Here is a 17,628-nt window from a genome sequence, read left to right as displayed (position 1 = left end):
AGCCATATTTCTAAAAGTTCAAGTGACATCTAAGTATAACAAAATATCTTTAATAATCATATTTAACACAATTTATCAAAAAGCTAAATATGTGGAGAAAATTGATTTTGTCAACCAAATCCATTTTAAAATATTATCGAACCTACTAAACTCACTCCTTGATAAAATCTAACTTACATGAGAATTAATTTTGCTAAAGTTAAATTTGAGGTTTTAAGCTCATGCAACAGACGAAGCAACATTATAACAAACACGTCATTTTCATCACCATCCCCAAAACAATTGGCTTCAGATTTGCTAGAGGCTCAAGAGTCTAGCCTCTCCCAAAGAATAAATTCCAGATTTCACAAATGGTAATCGCAATCCCCATTGTTATTTTGGATAGATATTTCAAAATATAATTTCTTAATAAGTTAAAAAATTAAAAAAATACAATGCTATAATTAGGTTGATTTTTGAAAGTACAGCGCCTTATTAAGTAAAAAAAAAAAAAAAAAAAAAAAGGAACTACAATGATGCAATAAAAATAATCAATGTAGGCTGCTATGGTACACAAATAAATACAATCGATGGAACAATGCTCGACAGCCTAGTTGAGGCCGTACAACGATCACTAAAGTAGGCATACATGATCAAAGTCAGGTGGTTGTTGCATGTAAATCGTCTCGTGGAAATGACTGTAAAGAAATGCATTCTTCACATCTCGACAAACAAATCTTTGCACATATCTTTATGATCTTTGTAGAACTTTCTAGAGCATTGTGAAGCGCGCTATCTAGGAGGTGAGGTAACAACATATTTAAGCATTGCATATCCTAAGCTTGTCTTGCAAGTTTGACATACATCTCCTTTGCCATCGTGCCATAAGATAATGGCAAGAACCATCCAGCATGAGAGTAAACAATGGTGTCTCATGCCTGAGCTATTATTACCATTTCTCTACAAAATTTTGTAAACTACACATTGGGTCGAGAAAACATACAAACGAAATTAACCTATTAGAAAAATATCAAAGAAGACTGAACTACAATCTGGTTGAGAAAACCGAGTAAAAGTCGGGTTCGGTGAGAAACCATATGATTTTATATAAATTGGATAAAACCCAGATCCAACACATAGCTAGGCCAAGATCATTATTTGTGTTTGTATATATGTCATGGAGCTTACATAAGGATCTGTTGCTTTTTTTGCTGTTTTCTTAACAGATCCATTGCAATAATGCTAGCTAGACCTTGGATCTTGTTTATCATATTAGACAAATAAAAAATATATCATAATAACCTGACGAAGTTGCAAAATAGAGTTATAGATTTTACCTTTCCGAGACCACGGATTCCAACCATGAGAGCAAGATAAGATAAGATAATCCCATTTAGAGCTTAATGGAAGAATGAACAAAGGTTTAAAGGGATCAAGATTCAAGAAGCAGATGAAGATGAAATAATAGTAAGAATTCTGAGTAACAGCTAACTCCATTGATAATGATAAGAAAAAGTGAAAACCCATGTGATGATCTGACGGATAAAAGGAGAGACTTCCAAAACAAGAAAAGCATAAGAAAAGCAAGAATTCCACTTCTACATACCACTAACTCCTATCTTTGCCACAGCCTAGCGGAATCATGTGATCATGTTTTCCAAAATTTCTAATAAAAACAAGATATGTACGATCACCCGAATATTTCTAAAATTACAAGTTTACAACCGATGCTATGAAAACTTTTGAGTTGATAAAAATCTTAGTTGTTCAAGTAAAAACTAATACTTATGTTTAATCCCAGAATAAACTTATTAATTGTGTATAAATATATTACTAACACTTTTGATTAATTTAATTTATAAGTTACAGTTTTAAAACATAAGGTGCCAAAGTAGATCACGATGGGTAACAACTTATGTCATATTATTAACTACTGATTAGAGCATTAATTTAGTAAATTATGGAATTATTAACATATTGTTCAAATAAGATGATGTTTAGGCAGTTTAATAGGTTATATATATTAAAAAAAAAAAAATAAGAAAATGCAAATCTAACCAACAACCTAAAACATTTTCCAATACTTTAGTCAAAAAAACATTAACGACTTTTCAAATTAGCCACCATTTTAGTGCATCACAATTTATAGAAACGTCATAATTTCTTAGTAACATTGAACTTTTGCATGTAAATAACATAATTGGGCTAAAATTACATTAGATCATCCAAAAACTTACCCTTCAAAAAGCACCATTCCTATTTTTAGTTTTTTACCCTGATTTACTTTAACTTTTGGTTTGAGCTTTTAAGCTCATGCCACAAACAAAACAAAGTATCAAACACGTCATCTTCTTCACCATCCCCAAGACAATGGGCTTCAGCTTTAGACACCGTCAAAACACTCCTCAACCACTCCTCATGCAAAGTAGAAAACTCCGACCGCCTTTCACTTGACCGGAAACTTACTCCGATCTTTCTTTTCATAACCTCCCCCGCCTTACAAGCCGCCTCCACCACCTTTTTTGGAATTCCCGCCATTAACGCCACCTGCATCCCGTAGCTCTCCGGACATGCACCGGTGGTTAGCCGGTAGAGAAACACCAACTTCTGGGTGTTGGTGGTTGACAGTGACGTCACGTTTTCAAAAGCACATGCCATGTGTTGTAAGGTCACGTGAGGGTGTGAGGCGAATTCCTTCGTCAGTGGGTGGTAATGGGTGGCAAATAGTAACCTACAGTTCACCTTTTCAACAAGATGACGAAACACCTGTAAAAATAGCCAATTTAAGTTTTATTATCATTAAATGATATGAAAAGGGGTGTAAATGTAATCATACTTACAGCATAAGCAATAGCGTATCCATCGAAAGTGCTTGTTCCTCTGCCCAATTCGTCAAGAATCACAAGAGAATCTTGAGATGCGTTTTGCAAAACCGACGCCGTTTCTGTACATTCAATCAGAAAGGTACCTAGAGTGGAAGAAACATAATAGTTCAGGGGCTAAAATTAAAAATGATTTTTATTATTACTTTTATGTATTCTAGATAATACTAACTTACTTTCACCCGTCATTATACGATCAGTAGCACCCAAACGCGTGAAAATAACATCAGCAGCCGAGATAACACATGTTTCACATGGGACATAGCAACCTAACTGTAAACAAAAAAGTAATTTACAACTTTAGTCCCCGTTCTATGACAAAAGTTACAAATTTAACCCATTTACCTGAGCAAGGATAACGGCTAAACAGGTAGCACGAAGGAGGGTTGACTTCCCGCCCATATTTGGACCAGTCAACAGCAAAGTACGAGGATTGTAACCAAATTGGTTATCTCCAAGAGACAAGTCATTAGGGACAGGTGTCCCTCCGGTTTCCCCAAGCGCATATGGATGCCATAATCCTTTCATATCAAGTGTGGGACCCGATGAGTTTGAACGAGGAACTATAACGGGCCGACACATGGCTAGACAGGAGAAGTTTGACGTGGCAGCAAAAGATCTGAGAACGTCAATGGAGTTTAAAGCGAGAATAAGTTGAAACCACTCATTTGATTTCTCCATGAATAACTCGATCAAGATTGATAGGATTTCAGCGTCTGAATCCTTGATCTCATGTGCTTGATAATTTGGGAAATCACTATCGATAGCTGCTTCAAATTGGGTGAGAAATTTATCAATTCCATCGTTCCCATTTAGCATCGGAAGACTGAATATTTTTAGTAACAACGAGAAGACATGATCTTCCTTTTGTAACACCTTCAATAAATCCAATCCAACACGTAAACCTTTAACAAGAGACCCAAATACTTTCACCTGCACCATCAAACACCAGATTGTAACTCACATCCCTATCCCTATTTCCTTAATATATGAAAAGAAAGAAAGACTTACTCGTTGCTTTAATATTTTGCTTCCAATCAGTGGCAATAAAAGCAAAGCAGATGAATGAAAGGTGGATTTAACTTGTCCAAAAAACCTTTCCAAATCCGGAAGCTTCCGGAGATATTGAGAAATAAGTGACATGATATCTGGATGACCCATGAGTTGTTCAACCACATTAAGCCTGTGGTTTATTTCCTCTATGTCCTTGAGTGGATGACATAGCCATTTCCTCAAGAGTCGTTTTCCAGAAAATGTTATGCAGCTATCAAGATATTTGAAAAGTGTTCCTGATGTTCCTCCATCTGCATTATTACTGAAGATTTCAAGATTGGCCATTGTTTGTCCATCCATTCTAAGGCATCCTCTGTAGACTTCATAGGGTAGAATACTTCCATTCTTTAATGCATCATCCAACTGCTCAAAGTTCAATTTTTAACATTAATTCTAACATGAAACAACACATTAGTGTTAAGAATTTAGGGTTTATGGATCTCAGTAAAGATCTTACCTTTAACCTGGATAAATGATTGGAAAGTCCACCAAGAGCACATAATGCAATATCCTGATGAGCCACTTGATTAAGTGCAAGATCCCATGGATTTGAGTTTGAGGAGCCTTTAAAATACCCTTTTAATTGAATAAAATTTCGAACTTCATAGGACTCAACAAAATCAGTGGCTGGAACTGATGGGGTCATTTGTGAGGCAACAGAACCTACGAGGGCAAATTAGTAAAATCAATTGGGACGTCAGAATAAGAAAGAAATAGCAAAACATGTAAATTAAAGAAAATAAGTAACATACTTACCGGTTAAGGAATACTTGTTAAGCGCCTTCTGAGCCTCTTTGGATAATCCTATATCACACATTATTTTTCATAGTGAGGAAGCATATGGTGAAAATGGGAATAAAGGAAATGTATTTTAAAAAATATAAATAAATAAAAGGAGACTCACCTTGACTTTCAAAAATAACTTCTGCAGGAGACACCTGTATAATGCAGTTTTAGCATTAGATTGGCACTCTATGATATAAATTAGGGTTAAATGCAAGAAATGGCAATGTACTTTCATTGATTTGTTTATTATAGCACTACAGCATTACAACATTGTACTTTAAAAAATATGTATGTCATCAAATTACAAAGCAAATTCCACTGCTATAATTGGGTATTTTCATAATATAATGTCTTAACAAGAAAAAAAATATAATGGGTAGTTTTCAAAGTAAAATGCTATAATAAACAAATAAATGAAAGTACATTGCCATTTCTTGTATTTGAAAGCATACCTGCATCAACAAAGCCCCTAAAGCTGCACATGAAGCATCATCACTGACTGATCCAACCCAAAATTGTAAAGCAGCACAATCAACAAAGGCAAATCCATATGCAGTTGAACCATCATCAAGATTTCTTATACCCTGTACACAATTAATTATAATGAATATGGTTATATTTAAATAATATGAATATATTGGCAATGACAACAAAATTATATAACTAATAAAAAATATACCTCCTTTATAGCAAGAAGATGAACAGCTTGAGGCCCAATGTTACCATTGACCAAGGTTGATGGTGTAAGCACATTTACTAATTTTCTTTGAATTACCTGTAAACATTTAGAAACTGTGAATATTTAAATAAATAATAACACGTTATCTACAAATGACAAAATATGACACTTATATAAGTGGAAATACATTTAGAGATTCTTGGGTTGTTTTAGCAAAATCTTAAAGGACATAGAACTTACAGCAGTAGATCCTCTCGATTTTGCTTGTTCTGATGTTTCCAACTGTTCCACTCGCCCAACTTTATACCTTCAAATTTTACATAAAATTGGTGAATAGTTATTTAATGATATCCCATGAACTTGTAACAAATCAACAAATGACAAGATTTTGAGCATATCAGTAACATACCCACGAGCCAATAGCTTTTCAACAGCATCATCAATTGCATTCTCGGTGATACCAACCTAAACAAATGCAAAAAATAGATGCTAATTTACTAAAACAACTTTAAAAGATAGTAAAGATATTCTAACTTTATAATATATATACACCACTACACAAATACCTGTCGACATTTCCCCACACCACTCATTGTCATTTTCCAATCAAGCTCTTTATGTCCAACTTCAGCATCTAGTTCATAAAGCTCATAGAATTTTCCCTATAAAAGAATTCAACTATGACAAATCAAGCATTTGTATAATCATTCTGAATAGTAGATAATGAGAAGCAGAAAAGAGCACATGATGACATGACCACTTTAAAGTGTGTTCAAAGAGACAAAAACTAACCACTTTAAAGAAAATAAGAACATCCATGTATTGACTTTTGACACCCCAATATTGTTTCTGGGATGCTGACATCGTCCTCAAAACATCAGGTGGTATGTAAAGTGTTCTCTTATCATAAAGAGGATTGTTTGGCCTTCTTCCATTAGCATCTTTGATTCGTGAAGGATGAAGCCAGTCAAACTTACTAGCCATTTCAGATGCCACATCATCTTTCTTGTTTTGAGAAGGTAAATCATGAGAAAAATATGAACTTCTTTTATTGTTCATAGGCGTTTCAGATGCCACCTCATCTTTCTTGTTTTCAGACAGTAAATCATGAGAAAAGTTCACTCTTTTGCTATTGTTCATAGGCATTTCAGATGCCACTTCATCTTTCTTGTTTTTAGCAGGTAAATTTTGAGAAAATTTCACTCTTTTGCTATTGTTGATAGAGAAATCAGTAGTGGTACTAGTAGTAAAGCCAAAGGTACAACCATCTTCTTGGATTCGCTTCAAACGAGGAATCAGTGGTTTTGTACCTGGAGTTTCTGGCCCTGTTATATCACTATCACTTTCTATGATCAAGGGATGTCCTTTATCCCCTTGACAAACTGTTTTTTCTACATCAGAATCATTTTTCATTCTTGAAAAAACAGAAACTGAACCCTCCTCTCTTCCATTAGAGTAACTACAGTTATTAGATATTGAGAAGATATTATCACAGCTTCTATCTGACAGATTCCTGCAGGTTGTGATCAAACACCATTAAATTCAACACATATTAGCATTTGTTCATGGAAAACAAGGCATCAATTTGCTCACTTCATGTACCTCCAAAAACTACAACACATCTGTCCATTGACATTAACTCAAAAGTTACATAAATCAATCAATGGAAAGATATTTGGAAAACATTGATTACATCTAAAATTATGGAAACACAAAGAAAGTTATATCTTCTATTATAGTTAAACTCACGTGCAAGTTGCAGTTAATTAGCTGTAGAATTTTAGCCACCAAAAGAAACATGTATATGGTATTGCTGTGAATGGAATGCAATGCAAATGTTGAGGTGATGCAACCTTCTTAACATACTTACACGTTTGGAGGCACCGGTGAGAATATGAGCATGAGGGTTACAGTGGGCAGGGTAAAGTAGTCAAGAGAGATTTAAAGGATTGCAATGCATCCAAGGAATCGGTTTCCATATTCCAAAGCCTATATTGGTGGATCTATTCTTTTTAGTTTTAGTTACCTGATGATTTCATGTTTAACCTACTTCATAATAGTACGGATATGGATAGAGGATTCTGTTTAATATCAATAAGCGAGTACAAGTTATGTGGTTAAGTAGCAAACTACAGCTTAATTCGAAATTTAAGTAAGTAAATCACATAGAAATGTACCTATCACGAGGCTTCTCGACACTGTTAGGCTTGACGAACTTGTGCTTGATACTGGAAAATAACGGACGTTGCTCTTTCTCTGGGGGAGTGTCCGTTCCAATGATTTCATGGGAGAAATCCACTGCAGATGAGTGAATAATAGGCTGATTAGATGCAGGTAAATTTCTCCGATGTATCTTCTCCTCAGAAGCCGCCTCAGAGTCGCCTACGACAGCTCCACCGCCGACCGGTTTTTCAATTTTCGGCTTCTGAAGGAACGAGAGTATGGATTTCTGGCGCTGCATCGTTTGGGCGTATGAATGGAGACGAAATTTCTGAGGGTAAAAGTAGAAGTGTTTAGAGGGGGAATTTGGCATTTGGCGCCCTTTTGAGATATGAATTCACATATCCCCAAATTATTACCGACTCAATTCACCTACTGATTCGTCACTCGGTTCCAAACTCCAAAGTCCGAACAAAACCTGCCAAAGTTCTGGGCTCGGCCAAATGGGCCAAGCAAACTCACTTTGGGCTGATATATCTATTCAAATTTAAAAAATTTAACCTCCATTTTAGTTTTTAGGGGTTTATTTGCAAAAAAAAAAAACAAAAGCGGTTTTCAAATCGGTTCGGTCCACTAACCGGCTTGGGTTTTTTAGGATATAGTGGTAATTTGAGTTTTTTTTAATTGGTATGGTTCTTAATTGTCGGAATGAAAAAAATGAATTTGTTTAATCTTGTTAAAAGTAGACTTTCTTGATTTTGTTTGTAATTGATTTCAATTATATAGTATTAGCCCGGCATTTAATCTTTAGGATAGTAAAATCTAATCGGATAGGACCAACTCGGACCTGTTTTCGCAATCTGGGTTTCGTTATGCCAGGTTTCATATTGGATATGGATCCAAATTTCTTATACATTTCTATTTGAGGTGCACATAACGGATTATAATCTAATTCATTATTATTCTAAATCAGTCTGATTGGTCAAGGTAGGCACTTAAAATCGGTTTCCTCCCAAAACGGTTGTACTCCTAACCAAATGTTGATCAAAATGTTTAAACCGGTCTAAAATCATATCTACATTACGAGTATTAAAGTGGTCAAAAAATATCTTTGAGAAGTTGTCATCCTTTTCCTTAGGTTTCCACTACACAAACATTGGCACATTTAAAACTCATGTTGTAAACAAAAAATCCATTAGCCTAACTCTTTTTTATATGGCATGACAGACCATGCGATCCTGATTCAAGTATGATGCTTAGAATCATTGAGAAGCCAATCAGACATGTGTTAAATAATAAAGAGATTCTTTAATTTAAAGAATATCATCTTTTATTTGCTCTTAAAGTACTAGTTTAAAAGGCTTGTTAGAATTGATCAGATATTAGATTTACATTATATGCAACAGAAGCATTTTAAGTGCTAGATGGAATAGGTATTAGTTTGGTAATGGTTGGAGTAGCAAACACAGATTCGTCAAGAATCTCATTTTTTTTGCAATACGCGGGGAGATAGCTTTAAACCTCTATCGTTCAATACGGATAAGTAAAATCCCTTCGGTCAATTAGTTTGCTTAGATGATACCCACTTGTCTTCCCTAACGTTCAGAGTTATTCTATTATAAGAGATGAGCACCGGTTGAGCACCCTAAATGAATAAGAAATTAAATTGATCATTATGCATTGCTAGTTAAAAGTGACATTAAATCATATTCTTTACTATAAGATACTTAAGTGATATACATGGATAAAGTCATCCACCACCTGGACCATTCAAATAGTTTATGATTTTAAACAATGCATTAAGTAGATTGTCACATGTAAGTTTATTATCAACTTGTAATATAGTACTCGCAAGATTATTTGCATGAATCATAAAATTAAGAGCTTGATCTCTCCATATTATGTAATTAAGATTTTTCTTTTTGGTAATGATTTTACTTCCTAATCATTCAATGATTATTGTGTGTCATTTTGAATCACAATTGATGAGTCTATTGCTTGCCTGCATACACAAAATGGCCTACCAAAATTATTTGTTAAATGTCCCTAGTTAATTCGAAGACCATTACTAATGAGAACAAAGCTTAATGTTTCAACATGAAACATGATATCTTTGTAACATCCTATTTTCTATCATTTCTTATTTCAGGGTCATGGGTCGGAAGTTGATTGTGTAAAGGCTCTAGGCCTTATGGAGGTAAAGTTTAGTCCTTGTAGAAGGAGGCAATGATGGTTAAGAGATTTAACCTTTGAACTGCATATTGGGTCGAATGGTAGAAAGGGAAAAGTCATAGGTCGGGTTCTTGCATGAAATATGATTTTTGTTCGAGAAGTTTTTAGTCCAAGATATCTAGATAACATTGCGGGGCTCTTTAAAAACTTTTCATGGATATAAAGATCATCAAAAAGGAGTTGGAACAAAGAAGTTATGGTCGTTTGAAGTTAGGAGGGTTTTAGGTTAAGTTGAGTACGTTGGGCGTACAACATGTACGATGGGCGTACTAGGCAATGGTTGATTGTGGAGGATCAACCTGGTATGTTGGGCGTACCAAGAGTACATCGGGCATACGCGATCAAAACCCAAACCCTAATTTCGACGTTTTTAGCCCTATTTAAGCCCCTTAACTCCCTCAAACCCATATTTCTTTCAGCCTTCATCCTCTCTAACCGTAATATCGAAACCATGTCCCTATTTATGAGATCCTTGAGTTTTTTAAGTGCTTTAGAGTGTTCTTGGTGCATCTTGGAGAAGAATGAGCTCATTGGAGAAGTGTTGGTTGCTTTGTAGTTTGTAGATCCAGACCTTGTTCAACTTGATATTTCTTTTGGAGGTATAGAGCTTGAATCTTGATGATGCAATTGTTAGATCTTGCTAGTTTTGGATGTTACGAGCTTTTGGTCACTTTTGTGCATAAAGTTTAGATCTTGAAAATTTGTGACCTTGTTATGGATAAATTTTGAAACTTTATCCATCTAAACATCATTTTGATTTAGATATAAAGGTTGGAAAGTTGGACTTAATGGATTAATTAAGAAATATGCACTTTTGGTCTCTTTGAAACTTAAAAGACTAGATCTTGGTTGTTTGGACCATGGACTTTTTCTAGCCATGGAAAGTCATAAAGTTGGAAACTTTATGGATTAAGTCGATGTTTTGAGCCTAGATCTGAGCTTTGGACAAAAGATCTTAATGGATTAAGCATTAAAGAAAGGAATTGGCTTGGACGTATATACATCGGGCGTACCTGAGAGTACTTTGCGCGTACTAGCCCTAAATCACGTACGTTGGGCATACGTAGAGTACGTTGGGTGTACTCAACTGCTTTGGACTTTGACTTTTGTTGACCGTTAACTTTTTGACCAAGTGTCACTTTGGGTCAAACTTGAGGATTTTGGACTATTGATTAAGATTTTATCTGGTTCTGGTGTTAGTGGATTTGCGAGTGTAAGCGGTGCAGAAAAAGGGATTGTATCGCAGTGTTTCGAAGTTCTTCGATTCAGGTGAGTTTTCCTCACTGTACTTGTGGGTCGAAGGCACCAATGTTGGCCCACTAGGTTACGTATCTTGGTATAGAGGATGTTGCTATGTTGTAGTGATATGTTAGATATGTGTCATGGTATATAGGATGTTGTTATGTGGTAATGATCTATAGATCTATCTGTTTGTCTTATTGGTTATATGATCATTTGTTTGTTGGATATATGTTATATGTTATGTATATGTGGATATAGTATGGTTGGGTTGAGGCAATTCTGCTCTGTATGGAAGCCAACAAACCTGGGAACAAGCCAGACATAAGTTGTGGGCCAGTAAGGCAAGCGAGACTTATGCTTTGGGCTCGAGAGCAAGCCAGACATAAACTGTGGGCCAGTAAGGTAAGCCAGACTTATATTGTGCTCTCAGGAGCAAACCAAACATGAGTTGTAGGCCGGAAGGCAAGCCAGACTCATGATGTGGGCTCAGGGGTAATCCAGTCTGTTAGTTGTGGACCCAGTATGGATGTTGTTACATGTTTGTATGGTGGTATTTTGGGGGAACTTACTAAGCTTCGTTATTACAGTTTGATTGTTATGGTTTCAGGTACTTCATATGATCGGGGGAAAGAAAATGCATGATCGTACACATCCTTTGATGACATGTTTCTGGAAGATTTTGTGATACAGTGATCTTGGGATATTTGTAGTTGATACTTGGTTTTGATATGGTTTTTGTTTGTAAACAATGATTTCTCTTAATTTATAAATGAAAAATTTTACCGTGATTTTGGGATGTTACAAGTTGGTATCAGAGCCCTAGTTTGAGTGAATTGGATGAGCATTCGTGTGAATCCAGTCTCATGCTAAGGATCTGTAACAGTTTTCAACATTTTTTTTCAAAATTTGTTACAAAATTGTTTTCATAATTGTTTTCCAAATTGTTTTCAGAGGTAACCAAAGAAGGATGATTATCATAAAATTGCATGTTAGTAGTAGGCCAGGGATCTTCAGGAATTGCATGCTATAATTTTCTGATGTATGATGCATGATAGCCTATGAGATTTTCTTGTATGTTAGATGAAACTGACATCATTACTGTAGTTGCTTGGTGTGTGCATCATAATTGTACATAACTAAGATTTTATAGCCTGAGAATGTTTGATTTAGCCTTATTCTTGTTTTTTTATGATAAACGGCTTAGGGTAAAATCAAGTATTCGACTATCTATGTGATCCATCGTTATATATGATTAGCATGCATGAGTGGCTACAGGGTTGGTGGAAGTTTCATGAGTGAGTACAGTTTATAGAAGGCCGCACGTGAGGAATGATTAGCCACTCTTGAGATAGTGGATGCCAGAGGTATGTGTATCCTTGATGTTTGGGCATAGTGGCCCGAAATGTAGTATTGGGCCCATACCACTAGAAGCACAGGATCCATACTCGAATCAAAGGAAATCACGAGGATTCTAAGGAGTTGGTTGAGGGTAGATAACATGGTTGGATAACCATGACTTGTGGTAGGTTTTCTGTATCTTTCGATATTCTAGTTATGGTTGTTCGGGATGAGGATGATTTGGTGATTGGTTGGGCTTTAGTGTCTATATAGGAATGGGTTTAAATGGTGCAAACGTAGGTGAGTTAGTTCATTTAAGGTCTCGAGGGCCTTGCTCGATGGTAGTGTCAGTTGAGTCGCGAGACTCAAGAAAGAAGTTATTGTTATGATCGGCTCGAGAATTTATCTAGAGGCTGATTTATTGGCAGATGAATTGGAATATCACTATCTTCGGCAGGGGCTATGTTCTTCCAACTTTTCGTGTTCAGAGGAGAGAGAGGGCAAACATGTGATTTTCATAGTTAGGATGTAGATCCAACATGGGGCTATGTGACTGCAGTTTTTGACGGCATTATGGCAGTGCGGGAATGCAAAAAAGGATTCTTGTGGTATGATTTCCTTGGGATGAAATCAAGGTTCAGGGATGTTATGTATCTGGGTGAACCGGTTTGAGTTTTGGTATGTTTTCAATGTCAGTTGGTGGCGGTTCTAACCCTAAGTGGGGGAGAGTTGGATATTTCTGCTTAGAGGATCAGCGATCTGTTTGAGTTATGCTTGTAGAAGAATGGATCATAGGGATTTGTGGTTTGGGTATACGAAACTTTGGTGCATGATTTGGTCAAGACAGGGGGTGCAGAGCAAGTGTCACCAGATGTATGTGCTCGGGAATGCAAGAGTCGTCTTCGCGGCAAGAAGCTATTAGACAAAGAGCTCGTTGTAAGCAGTGGTTCCTTTCGGAAACATTGGGGAATAGGTCAATAGGCGTTCGGGTCACTCGGGTTGAGTATCGATTGTTGAGGGTTCTGTCATCTTGTTGTATAGATTGATATTTATACTCTAGGATGGGCGGTCGTAGATCGGTCAACCAGTTTCAGAGTTGGTATATTTAGTCCCTCGTAGACTTTGTCCAGTAGTTTATTGAACTAATGGATTGGTTGTCCTTGCGCTATCGATCATTGTTCTCTTCGTTCTTCGTCAATAGCAGAGGTTTTTCGGAAGTTTAGAGTTGTATCAGTTGGAGTTCAATGGATGCGTCAACCTATCGTCAAGTTCGACTCAATTTTGGAAGACGTCCTTGGTTATTGGAAGTTTAGAAGTTGGGGAAATGTTGTTCATTATCCCAGACCTGACATTAAATTTGCATAAAATCAATTTTTTTGCATGGCGTACTGGCAGGGTTGGTATTTGGATGGATCCGACCAGAGTTTTAGCAGCATTTTTGGATAACTTTGAAAGTTTTATCGAGATAGTTGTGTATTGATGGGGTTTGTGTTGGATATAGTGTCTAAGTCCATAACTATATTTGGTATGTACTTGACCCGACCCGGCATGGTCCATTTGGGTTGCATGGCATTGCAATAATTGGATAGACCAAAATTAGAGAAAGGACACTTAAGGTTATTAATATATTATAAGTACTAATATATTAATAATATTATTTAATTAGTATTGATCAAAGAATTAATCTTGAATTAATTAAGTGATCAAAAAGAGACTAATTAAAGATATGGGGTTGATTATGTAAATAATCTATTCTTGTATAGTGGGCTAATGATCCATGGTTTGTATGGATTGGGTTAAAACCCATAAGGTGCTCCATGTATAGTCCATGGGGGTTACAAACCCATGGATCATGGAATATGGAATGTCATGACAATTAGGGTTTACATGGTGTAACCCTAATTGTGTCACAACTATATAAAGGCTCCTTGTCTAGCAAAATTGGCACTACTACAAGCACGTTAGAGGGCTAGCAATTTTTGAGTTTAGTGTATTTCTCTCAAGGTTATTCCAAGAATTGTGGTGTTGTGTGAAGCATTTGAGGCATCACATTTGGGGTGCTAGGCTCACAAAGTCATCAAGGAATCCAAGCGTCTAAGATGTATGTTATTCTACTTGTTTTGTATTACAAGTTATTATGAACCTTGGAAAAATCATTTTGCATGTATCTTAGTCAAACATAGATCCAAGGTTTCTAGGGTTGCATGTACACCATATGAGTGTTAGAATGCTCAAAACCCAACAGTGGTATCAGAGCCTAGGCTTGTTTGTGTGATACTTGATGCAAAATAGCTGAAAAAATTGAAATTCTTGTTGTCTGCACAGGAGACTTGCCGAGTCCATAGAGGAACTCGACGAGTCCAAGCATATCTTCAACCAACTCGGCGAGTCAGTTCTTGCACTCGACGAGTTGGCCATGCAGAGTGCAGATTTTTGATTTTTGCTGCTGGAAATGGACTAGAAACATTACCCTAAACTATTTTGGTGTTATAAAACTTGTTTTAGATGGTGTAATGCTTATGCTAATCCATTTACAATGGCTAATATCAAAATTCCATGTTTTATATGTGTTAATATGATTCTTGAGATTTTGATATGAATGTTCATGTTCTTATGAGTTTTAAAAGATCATAGGAATTATGTGTAATTTGCTTGTAAGTATGATTCTTGATCTTAATGGCTAATCATGGAATCCATAACTTGTCCTCAAGTTATGGATAACCAAAAGTCACTTCTTTAAAAGTGTCATTAAAGAATAAGAGGTTACAAAAAATGAAGAGTCTTCATTTTAATGAACCATTAAGCTCATAAGTTATGAAATGAAAGGTCTTGAATAATTTCAATACTTGCCCTCAAGTTTTGGAATTTGCAAAGTCTTACACCCTAATACTTTGATTTCCAAATTGAACCTTAGAATTTTAAAAGTTTAAAATTCAACCCTTATACTATTATTATATTAAAAGTTTAAATATATAGAGATGTATAAGAATAAGTCAGTCTTACCGTTAGTAGGCCTCATTCACGAAGTCGGTCTATAAGGGGGGTATAAGGTTGTTGCCTATAAAATGGCAGCTTAATGGGTGTCCACTCTCACATACCGCTTCCTTGACTGGTGGAGGGTCGTTAGCCGAACGGGTGGGACAAGGACTTTAAATCTTCATTAAAAGTATAATGAAATTATAAAGTAACTACACTTTAATAATTCCCAATCTTAGTTACTTTAGGAAAATGTGAAATAGGTGCTAACCCATGAAATTACACTTTGTACCTTACCAAGTCGTTAGTGGAGCGCGTGTGGTTAACCGTCACACTAACAAGGACTAGTAAGAGTAACAAAGGGTAACTTAATTTTATCATAGATCGGTGGAGCACGTGTGGTTAACCGGCACATCGATTAGGTGATAAAAAGTTTAAGGGTACCAAGTCAATTTGCATGGTTATTCACACCTTGTTTGTGATCCTCAGCATCCCAGTCACAAACTTGAGAGGGCACAATCGAGATTCAAACATGCCATTGAAAGTTCAATGTATCTCAAAAGATCTAGGAATTTCAAATCCAATAAAACTTAATAATTTAATTTCGTTTTCGTGGTGGAAATTGGTAAATCGTCATTTACCTACCTTCAAATATTTTATAGCTTGGATTACGGCATCCCTCTTCCAACTATAAATAGTTTGTTGGGTCCTAGCCTTAATACTTCATTTGGGTGACTTATTAAGGACTCTTTATCTAATAAAACTTGTCTTTCTTTCTTTTCAGATGTCTTCCAACACTGCTACTGGCTCAAACCCTACAGGCTCCTTTTCGCTAATGAACTTGTGTGGGAAAATCACTTTTGATGGTTCAAATTTCAATGAATGGATCAGGAACATCAGAATGATTACTCGCTATGAGGGCAAAGAGTATGTCCTTGATAAGGAGCTAAAGGTTATTGATGAGTCAACTGCTACTCCTGAGGAGATTGTTGAGTACACTACCCATGAGAAAGATGCCACTAAGGTATCTTGCATCATGTTGGCCACAATGACAGCAGAACTCCAGAAATCCTATGGAGATTTCTACCCTTTTGAGATACACCAGGATCTGATGGATAGGTACCATCAGAGTGCTCGTCAGGAGAAGTATGAAATCATTTCCTCCATGATAACAGCTAGGATGAGAGAGGGAGAATCCCTCACCGGTCACTTGCAGAAAATGCAAAGGTTCGTGGACCGTTTATTGAAGCTTAATGTGGACTTCCCTGAGGACATGGCGATTGACATCATTCTCCATTCCTTACCTCCAAGTTATGATCAGTTTCGTATGACTTATCATATGAACAAGGAGGAAGTCACACTAAGTAAACTTCAAGGACTTTTAAGGACCGCTGAAAGTGGCCTTAAATCAGCTGTTACACCTACTCCTATTACCGCCCCTGTCTTGGCAATTGGGCAGGGAAAAGGGAAGAAGAGAAAGACCCCTTCGAAGGGTACCAAGGGAAAGTCTCTTGATGGCTCCTCTTCAAGTGGAACCAAGAAAAGTTCCATTCCTCCTTCTTCAAACCCAAAGGAAGCACAATGCTTCTACTGCCAGGAAAAGGGGCACTGGAAATGAAGTTGCCCCAAATACTTGCAGGACGTAAAGGATGGGAAAGTTAAACCCACCCATGCAGGTATTTACACTATATTGTCTAATAACTCATTGAAAACTAACTCTTGGGTGCTTGATACAGGTTGTGGTATTCACATTTGTACTGATTTGCAGGGCCTGAGAAGAAGTGAGAAAGTGGAGCACGGGAAGATAAACTTAATCATGGGGATTAGGAAAGCATCACCTAATACCGAGATAGGAGTTCATTCTTTATTGCTTAATAATGGGTTAATGTTAGATCTGAATAAATGTTGTTACTCGTCTGAAATGGCGAGAAATATTATTTCCTTTCATGGCTTGTACAAATAAGGGTTTTCCTTTTCGTTTGATAATGATAATGGTGTTATTAATGTTTATTACAATGATGTATTTTACTTTAAAGCATTACATTGTGATGGTGTATATGAAGTTGTGAATGTTGTAGATAATCTAGGAAATAATGTGTTGTGTATTGATTCTTCAGATAGCTTAGACAAAGCATCTTTGTGACATTGTCGTCTTGCACATGTCAACAAGAAGCGCATAGGCCAACTCCAAAAGGCTGGAGTTTTGGAATCATTTGATCTAAAGTCGGATGATAGTTGCGAGTCTTGTTTACTTGGAAAAATGACAAAGTCACCCTTCAATGGTACTTGTGAGAGGGGTGA

General features: G+C 36.3%; 1 protein-coding gene and 1 long non-coding RNA gene across 2 annotated transcripts; both read right to left on the bottom strand.

Annotated features, from left to right (window-relative positions):
• Nucleotides 1-421: 421 nt before the first annotated feature.
• Nucleotides 422-1,644, bottom strand: LOC145125428 (uncharacterized). Its single transcript, XR_013715988.1, has 2 exons — nucleotides 1,317-1,644; nucleotides 422-956 (listed from the first exon to the last, which is right to left on the bottom strand). It is a non-coding gene; the product is annotated as an uncharacterized LOC145125428 (long non-coding RNA).
• A 495-nt stretch (nucleotides 1,645-2,139) lies between these two features.
• MSH7 (MUTS homolog 7) lies at nucleotides 2,140-7,936 on the bottom strand. The gene is made up of 15 exons (XM_079061147.1): nucleotides 7,557-7,936; nucleotides 6,172-6,892; nucleotides 5,946-6,041; nucleotides 5,789-5,844; nucleotides 5,620-5,686; nucleotides 5,380-5,475; nucleotides 5,153-5,284; nucleotides 4,819-4,852; nucleotides 4,671-4,718; nucleotides 4,372-4,577; nucleotides 3,873-4,277; nucleotides 3,207-3,794; nucleotides 3,038-3,134; nucleotides 2,820-2,947; nucleotides 2,140-2,745 (listed from the first exon to the last, which is right to left on the bottom strand). Exons 1-15 carry the CDS (start codon nucleotides 7,910-7,912, stop codon nucleotides 2,260-2,262), a joined length of 3,516 nt encoding a protein of 1,171 aa, XP_078917273.1. The 5' UTR covers nucleotides 7,913-7,936; the 3' UTR covers nucleotides 2,140-2,259.
• Nucleotides 7,937-17,628: the final 9,692 nt, after the last annotated feature.

Source organism: Lactuca virosa, chromosome 7 (assembly GCF_052849685.1).
Source record: "Lactuca virosa cultivar CGN04683 chromosome 7, Lactuca_virosa_CGN04683_v6, whole genome shotgun sequence".
NCBI lineage: Eukaryota > Viridiplantae > Streptophyta > Magnoliopsida > Asterales > Asteraceae > Lactuca > Lactuca virosa.
The sequence above is the reverse complement of the archived record's forward strand: the minus strand, read 5'-3'. Positions and strand labels throughout refer to the sequence as shown.